Genomic DNA, 8,492 nt, shown 5'->3' on the forward strand with positions numbered 1-8,492 from the left:
CGGGCTGGGGACACAGAGTCTGCGGGCTGGCACCGCGTGCGGCATCGCACGGCCGGGGTCCGGTGCCACCGCGGGGGCGAGCCGCAGCCCAGCCCGGGGCGCAAGGTGCCCGCGGCCGAGGCCGGCGTGCCGGAGCGGGGCCAGGCCGGCGGCCGGAGCCAGCGCTGGCTCCCGCGGGCCGGGGCGAGGACGCTGGCCGCTGGCCGGCAGCTCGGGGGGCCGGCTGGGGGTGGGCTCCGCCGCCAGCCCCTCCCCGGCCGTATAAATCCCGATTCCCCCCCGCAGACCGGTCGTCCCAGCCCCGCTCGGCCGCTGGAGCGGAGAAGCAGCGGGAAGGCGTCCGGAGCCGGCCGTCGCAGCCGTGTCGGTGGGGGACGGCTCCCCGCAGCCCGGGGGGTCCCCCCAGACGGGCCGGGGGTGCGGGCGGGTGCCCCGCCATGGCCTTCACCATGCTGCGTCCCGTGGCCGCCCGCGTGCTCTACCCCGACCTCAGCATCCTCTCGGAGGACGAGGAGAACCGGAGCGAGAGCGACACGTCGGACCAGTCGTTCGGCTGCTGCGAGGGCGCCGAGGCTCGCCGCAAGCTGCCGCGGAAGCCGGGGCCCATGGTGATGGTGAAGCAGAGGCAGGCGGCCAACGCGCGGGAGCGGGACCGGACCCAGAGCGTCAACACGGCCTTCACCGCCCTGCGGACCCTCATCCCCACCGAGCCGGTGGACCGGAAGCTGTCCAAGATCGAGACCCTCCGCCTGGCCTCCAGCTACATCTCCCACCTGGCCAACGTGCTGCTGCTGGGCGAGGGCTGCGAGGACGGGCAGCCCTGCTTCAGTGCCATCTACGGGGCCAAGGGCAGCCTGGACGGCAAGCAGCCCCGCAGCATCTGCACCTTCTGCCTCAGCAACCAGCGCAAAGGGGTGAGCGGGGCGCTGGGACGGGGGGCGGCGGCCGAGCAGGGCGGAGGGGTCGGCGCGGACCCGCGGGATGGGGGGCAGCAGCCCCCGGCCGGACCGAGCGGGGCGGGAGGGTCGGCACGTCCCCCCCGTGAGAGCCACAGGCTGCGGCTCCAGCCCCCGCCGGAGGTTTTGGCTGCTCCTGGCCAAATCCTGCTCGTAGCCGCACGCCCACAGCTCCCGCTGGCGTCAGAGGGCCGGGCTGCTCCCCCACGTCCGTCCGGGCCGGGAGGTCTCGGGGGGTTACGCAGTCACCCCAGTGCCAGGGGCGCTTGGCCGCCCCGGGACGGGAATTCAGGGCTTGCAGGCTGACCCCGTCCCTGTCCCCGTCCCTGACCCGGTCCCGGCTGACCCCATCCTGTCTCCATCCCCGCCCTGGCTGACCCCGGGGGGCACCTTTCGCGTGGTGAGCCCATCCCACCACCCCCGCTGGGGTCCTGGGTGCCCCTGTCCCGGGATGGGGTGCGCAGGGTGAGGGGCTGGCAGCTTCCCGGCCATCCCTCGGCAGGACCGTGGGCGGGGGCTGCTGGACCCACCACCGTCCCCAGCAGACCCCCAAGCTGTCTCACGTGCGACTCCCGAGCAGCACAGCCACGGCGCACGCTCCAGCCTCCCGTGGCTCTTTCAGTTTCTCTGCTCCATTTTTAATTGCTCGCCCTGCTCCCGTCCCCTCCCTCGCTGGCCACGCTCAGCAGCCCCCCAGCCCCCCCGGGGCACCCCCAGCCCCAGTCCGAGCTGCGTCCCTGGGCTGCTCCCCAGGGCCGGAGCCGAGGGGCTGGCAGACCCCTCAGGGGACCCCACAGAGGCAGCGGGGCCGGGGGGCTCCTGTGGCAGCCGGGGCGCTGGGGACAAGGGCAGGGGCTGGGCTGGGACCCGGCTCTGTGGCTGGGCTGGAAATGGGCCATGCTGGGCCATACTGGGCTGTGCTAGGCTGGAAATGGGTTGGGCTGGGCTGGAACTGGGCCATGCTGGGCTGAGTTGTGGGGAGTTTTGCAGGGCTCTGCTGAGCAGCGCTGGGTTATACTGGGCGGTACTGGGACGAAGTTGTGCTGGGAGGTGGGGCTGAGCCTCCTCATCCTCTGCAGGTCTGTGGGTCTGCCTGGGGGCCGTGGGTCTGCCTGGGGGCCGTGGGTCTGCCCAGGGCCGTGGGTCCAGCCCTGCCCGTGGGTCACAGAACGGTGGCACTGAGCAGCCACGGGGGCCGTGTCCCCCCAGGACGACAGGGCCATGGGTGACCCCTCCCACAGCAGCCACCCCACAGCTGCCCCAGGACCAGGACCCTGGCCATTTCGGAGCAGCTCGCCCGCGTGGAGCTGGTGTGGGGCAGCGGTGGGCGCAAGCGGGACGCCCCCGGCCCGGGACGCCCCGCCAGCATCTGCAGCTCTCCCCTCCTCTCTCTGCAGGGCGGCCGGAGGGACCTCGGGGGCAACTGCCTGAAGGTGCGGGGGGTGACCCCGCTGCGAGTGTCGCGGAGATGAGCCGGGGTCCGGCAGCACCCGCCTGAGACAGCGGCAGAGCCGGCCGGAGCCCGCGCACGCCAGCCCCAGAGACCGGAGCGGGGAGGGAGGGAGCTGCCCACCCAAGGGGGCCGCAGCCGAACCCAGGGCCGCGGGCCAGGATGGCAGCGACACCGGCCCCGGAGCCGGCAGCGGGGCGCGAGGATGCTCCCGTGGCCGAGGCTGCCCGCGCGGGGCAGGGCCGGGGAGGGGGGTCCCCGCGCCCCGGGGCTGGACTGGAAGGGGCCCGCGTGCGGCCGGCGTCGAGGCGCTCGGGGGGGGGACGGTGTCGCAGCCCCGCGGGCGCTGGTTGAGCACGTGCAGCCGCTTGGAAAATAAACCTTATTTTTCTGATCGGCCGGTGCCTGCCTGCCACCCCGGCGTGGGGCAAAGTGGGGGGCACACGGGGTCCCCGAAATGGCCCTGGCCCCCCAGCCCTGCGGCCGCCACTGCTGCGTGCCGCTGGAGCCAGTGCGGCCGCCCCGGCTCCCCCACGGGTGAACTTGTGGGCCCCGGTGGGATCCACGTGGGGCGAGACCCCCGGCACTCATCATCCCCACGTTCCCAGGCTCTGGCCCCGCGAGGGCCGTGGGAGCCCCGACGCGATCTGTGCCGCGCCGTGCCGCAGGGTGGGGACGTGCCAGCGCCGTGCCACGTCCGCAAGCGCCTGGCCGGCGGGTTGGGGTTGGCGTCCCTGCTTTTCCCCTCTGCCTGCGTGACACTGCCGCCACCGCCGTCACCACCCCGACTGCCGCCACCACCGTCGCAACTGCCGCTGTCACCACGACTGCCACGAACACCACGGCTACCACCAGCGCCGTGAGCGTCCCCACTGCCACGACGGCCACCATCGCTGTGACTGCCGTGTTGGCCACCGCCGCCATGACCGCCATCGCCACTGTGACGGCCACCGCCGCCATGACCGCCACCGCCGCCGCGCCAGCCACGCGGGCTGCGCACGGCAAGGCTGCAGGCAGCAGCGCCGGCGCGGGGTCAAGCAGGGACACGAGGGGTTCCCAGGCTGGGCCCCCCCTCCCCGGGACCCCGCTCGGGCGGGTCGGGCCGGGCTGGCAGCGGGAGCGCCGAGCCTGGGAAAGGTGCCGTGCCGGGGGCCGCGGCTCCCACGAGCCGGCGCGTCCCACCGAGCAGAGGCAGCTGCGGACGCGGTGGCCGGCTGTGCCGGGGGGGCGGCCCCCCGAGGGCTGCGGGGCCAGACCTGCCCCCACTTCCCGCAGCATCAGGGAGCGGGAGGAACGTCCCGGGGGTCCCGCGGGGGCCTCCCCCGGGGAGGGGGGCGCAGCTGGTAGCCCAGCGGCACCTTTTGGCCCCCCCGCTCGGCCGAGGCGAGCCTGCCCCCCGCTCGCTCCCCCCGGGTTTTGATTTATGGAGCTGACAGCGCGGCGCAGCTGCGAGAGCCGGTCCCAGGCAGGGACGGGGTGGGTGGGAGAGGTTTGTTCTCAGCGTGGCTAATGTGTCCCAGGCCCCCGCAAACAGCCGTGCGATTCTCCAAACGGCCCGGGACACCCAATCCCTGCCCCGCGTTTACTGGGGGGCAGGGGCGGCGGGGAGGGGGCCGCCCTCGGCAAACAGCCCGACCCGCACATGAAAGGGGGTCGGCCCCTTGAAGCGGCGGCTCCGCAGCGCCCGGGGGCCAGGGAGGGCTGGTGGTCCCAGTGCCGGGGGCACAGCGGGTCCCAGTGCCGAGGCCGTGCGTCCCAGCGTGTCCCAGCACGTCCCAGTGCCGAGGGCGTGGGTGCCAGCACGTCCCGGCACCGAGTGTGTGGGTCCCAGTGCATCCCAGCTGCCGGGTCGTGGGTCCCAGCGTGTTGAGGGCTGAGCACGCATGTCCCAGCACGTCCCAGTACCAGTGACTAAGGCCCCAGCAAGCCTCAACGTAACGGCCATCAGTCCCAGTAAGTCCCTGTGCAGGAGCTGTGCACCCAGTATGTCCCAGCGCTGGGGCTGCAGATCCCAGTATGTCCCAGCGCTGGAGCCATGTGTCCCAGCGCGTCCCAGTGCCAGCGACTGGGGCCCCAGCAAGTGCCAACCTAACTGCCACGTGCCCCAGTGTGTCCCAGTGCAGGAGCTGTGCACCCAGTATGCCCCAGTGCTGGGGATGTGGATTCCAGCACATCCCAGTGCTGAGGCTCTGGATCTCAGCACGTCCCAAGGGTGGGGCCTTGGGTCCCAGCACGTCCCAGTGCCAGGGACTAGGGTCCCAGTAAGCCCCAGTGTAACAGCCATGGGTCCCAGTTAAATCCCAGTGCTGGGGCCGTGCACCCAGTATGTCCCAGTGGGCTGTGGAACCCAGCACATCCCAGCACTGGCACTGTGGGTCCCAGCACGTCCCAGGGGCAAACCCACGGGTCCCAGCACGTGCCGGTGCCAAGCCCGCGGGTCCCAGTACATTCCAGCCCCTCCCAGCACCACGAGAGGGAAACGGTGACTCAGAGGCGTCGGAGACTGGGAGCGGTGGGAGCCGGGCGCCCCTTCGCCCCGCGCGGGACCAGCACCGCAGCCGCCGCCGGTCGCCCGTGGGTGCCGCCGGCCGCCCGCGTCGCCCCGCTGGCGCTCCCCTCCCGCGCCGTCCCCGTCCCGCGCGCGGACGCCCTCGGAAAGGCTCTTGGCCGCGCGCGCTGAGACAGGAAGGTGTCCCCGAGCCTCAGGAAGGAAAAACACTCCGTGCTGAACCCAGCAAGGCCGTCTCCGAGGGGCCGGGGCTGGAGGAGCTCCAGGCCTGACATCACCTGGGAACTGGAACCAGAACCGCAGCTGCACTCTGCGCCTGGTATTTTTTTTCTTTAACTTGTGTTTTTAAACTTTCTTTTTATAGATATATTTTTTTTTTCCCCCCTTTCCCTTCTCCATTCCCCTCCCAAATATTTCAGCCTCTCCGCAGCGTAACCTTGCCGGGCCAGCGAGGCTGGAATGCAGCAGGGCTGCGCCCGCGGCCGCAGCTCAGCCCGCGCTGACGGGACGGCCGAGGCCGGGTTTGGCCGGGCAGAGCCGCCGCAGCCCCGGGCAGGCGGGCGGGGGGCTCGGGCAGGGGCTCGCTCCCCAGCGACGGGGGCCGGGGCCCCACAGCCCCCAGCGCTGCTGTGCGCAGGGCTGCTGAGAAGGGGCGCGTGGCCTCGTGGGGACCCGGGAAGGGGCCCGTGGGGGCGCGGGAGGCTGGAGCCGCAGTGGCAGAGGGGTCTGGCGGAGGGTGCGGGCGGTGGGCAGTGCTGGCCCCCTGACCCACGGCCCCGGGATGGGGCAGCGGTCACGCTGTGTCCGAGCCTGAGCCCGTGGCCATTCCTGAGCCTGTGGCCGTTCCTGAGCCCGTGGCCATTCCCGAGCCTGCAGCCATTCCCGAGCCCGTGGCTGTTCCCGAGCCAGTGGCCATTCCTGAGCCTGCAGCCATTCCTGAGCCTGCAGCCATTCCTAAGCCCGTGGCCGTTCCTGAGCCCGTGGCCGTTCCGGAGCCCGTGGCCGTTCCCAAGCCTGCAGCCATTCCCGAGCCCATGGCCGTTCCTGAGCCCGTGGCCATTCCCCAGCCCATGGCCGTTCCCGAGCCCATGGCCATTCCCGAGCCGATGCCGCCCAGCCAGCGCAGCCAGCTGGGACTGTGGGGCACCCAGGCAGGTCTCGGCCCCGGGATTCAACCCTCCTTGTCCTTTGGCAACACCTTCGGGTGCTGCCGGGCCCCCTGCGCTCCTCCCGGCACGGGGGCTCAGGACAAAGACCCCGACGTGTCCTGCACCGGCGCCGGAGCAAAGCCGGGGAACGCTCCCGGTTGCAGTGACCGCAGCGATTGGCACAGCATCCCCCGGCACTGCCGGACTTGGGGACAAAGGACTGGGAAGCAGCCCCCAAGGTCTAAATGGCAGCGGGTGGGGATGGCGGGACAGGGAGACATGGGGACAGGGGGACAGGGAACATGGGGACAGGGGGACAGGGGACAGGGGGGCAGGGGGACAGGGGGACAGGGAAACACGGGGACAGGGAACAGGGGGGCAGGGGGACAGGGGGACAGGGGCTCTGCTGCCCAGGGCAGGGCAGGGGGGAAGGACCAGGGAGGGATGGGGAGCCAGCATTGGGAATGGGATGGACGCACCATGAACCATAGGTTGATGGGCACACTGGGATGGATTGGGATGGGATGGAACGGGACGGGACAGGATGGGATGAGATTGGACGGGCTAGGATGGGATGGAATGGGATGGGATGGGATGGGATGGGATGGGACGGGACGGGACGGGATGGGATGGGATGGGATGCGATGGATTGGGATGGGATGGATTGGGACGGGATGGATTGGGACGGGATGGGATGGGACGGGATGGGATGGGATGGGATGGATTGGGATGGGATGGAATGGGACGGGATGGGACAGGATGGGACAGGGCGGGATGGGCAGACTGGGGCTCAGTGCGACAGCCCCTGGGCTGGGGTGCCAGGCAGTCCCTGCCCCCCGTTCCGACCCCGCCAGCGCCCTGCCGGGGTCCCTGGGGCAGGACCGGGCCAAGGGCTCTGCTCGAGACCCCCAGGACACCGCCAGCTCTCGCCACCCCACCGAGGCCGACGGTGGCCCTGCAGCCGCTGAGCCCGGCGGGCACCCGTGCTGCCAGGGACCCCCGGTGCCACCGCCCTGCCGCATCCCCCCCCCCGCGCACCGGACCCCTCGGAGCCGCCCGCCCCAGCGGGACCCCGTGCCGGACACGGTCCCTGGGGACGCGGGACCCGCCGGTGGGGACAGGGCGTGAAGCCGCAGCGCGGGGTGAACACCAGGTTAATCTCCCGCTGGAGCTTCCCTCTGCAAACAATAAGACAATGCCCGGCCGGGGGCCGCCTGCGTAACCAGCGGCGCGGAGGGGAAGTTGTAATATTTGGATTTAGCACTCGGTAGGTTAAGGAAGAAAAAGGAAAAAGCGCTGGGGGTAATCAGAGCGGGGCTGGCCCCGTGCCCTGCCCCACGGCCAGCAGCCCCGCGGGGCTCCGGCCCGGCCCGGGGCCGGCTGCTGAGCGGGGCCAGCGTCCCCGAGGGCCAGTGCAGCCGGGCAGGGCCGGGGAGGGACACATCCCCCAGGGCCGGGCAGGGACCGGCACGTCCCCGCCGCAGGGACACGCAGCCCAGACCTCGAGGCTTGGGCGCTCAGCGGGGCTGCGGGCAGCGCTGGCGGCGAACACGGCGTCTCCTGCGACACCGGACAAGGCACCCGGGCCGGGAGTTTATTTTAATCCAGACCCGCTCACGCTCCTGGGAAACCAAACGACGTTTCTGCAGCCGGGGTGCGGGGCTGGACCCCACGCCGCGAGGTCTGAGCCCTCGGGGGGGTTCCGTTCCCCGCCCCGTGCGCCCCGGGCAGAGGCCTCCCCCCATTTGGGGACCCCAGGGCGAGGGGCTGGGGCAGGTGGGGGAGAGGTGACCGCCGGCAGCGCGGGCAGCGGCGCAGGAAGGCCTTCGGCACGCAGCCGCGCGCCGGGAGCCCATTTCCCCGTGACAGGGGCCGTTTATCAGCGGCGAATGCTCGGAGCGGTCCCGGGGGGGACCTCCAGCCCTTCCCCTCCACCTACCCCACCGCTCTCCCGCTCCGGCCCACGTCAATGCCGCCGCGAAGGTGTCGGAACAATCGCCTGACAAAGAGCTATTTTTAGGGGCCGGGGCTCGCAGCGAGGATACGGCCCGGCCGCTGACAATGGGGGGAAGGGGGCCGGGCTTCCCCCACGAGCACCGGGCAGCAGAAGGACCTGTCAGATTTCCTCGATGACCCAGGCCCGTACAATACAAGGAAAGCACGGGAGGGAGATACCCCCGCCAAGACGCGCTGCTCCTTTACCTAATGGGAGTGACCCGGGGCGCGGGGCTGCGCGATTCGGGCCAGCGGCACCTCCCGCGGGGGAGACTCCCACACCGGGAGGGAAGCGGGGCGAAGCGCGGCCGCGCTCAGCTTTCCGTGAGGCGGTGGCTCGGGGGGAGCTGGGCCGGCTGCTGCCTGCTCGTGCCACGCAGCCCCCCACGAGGGGGGCTCCGAGGGGCAGCGGGGCGCGGGGGGCGCAGGCACGG

The 8,492-nt window shown here is 72.0% G+C and overlaps 1 protein-coding gene across 1 annotated transcript; it reads left to right on the top strand.

Annotated features, from left to right (window-relative positions):
• The first annotated feature begins 310 nt into the window (after positions 1–310).
• Positions 311–2,800, top strand: TCF15 (transcription factor 15). Its single transcript, XM_086760709.1, has 2 exons — positions 311–914; positions 2,354–2,800. Exons 1-2 carry the CDS (start codon positions 438–440, stop codon positions 2,426–2,428), a joined length of 552 nt encoding a protein of 183 aa, XP_086616835.1. The 5' UTR covers positions 311–437; the 3' UTR covers positions 2,429–2,800.
• Positions 2,801–8,492: the final 5,692 nt, after the last annotated feature.

This window comes from Chlamydotis macqueenii, chromosome 16 (assembly GCF_036417535.1).
Source record: "Chlamydotis macqueenii isolate bChlMac1 chromosome 16, bChlMac1.mat, whole genome shotgun sequence".
NCBI lineage: Eukaryota > Metazoa > Chordata > Aves > Otidiformes > Otididae > Chlamydotis > Chlamydotis macqueenii.

Excerpts from the sequence above, each read along its gene's own strand:
- TCF15 (XM_086760709.1), top strand. The coding sequence starts at position 438 with ATGGCCTTCACCATGCTGCGTCCCGTGGCCGCCCGCGTGCTCTACCCC. Across the intron at positions 915-2,353 it reads TCAGCAACCAGCGCAAAGGG|GGCGGCCGGAGGGACCTCGG; the intron begins GTGAGCGGGGCG and ends CTCTCTCTGCAG.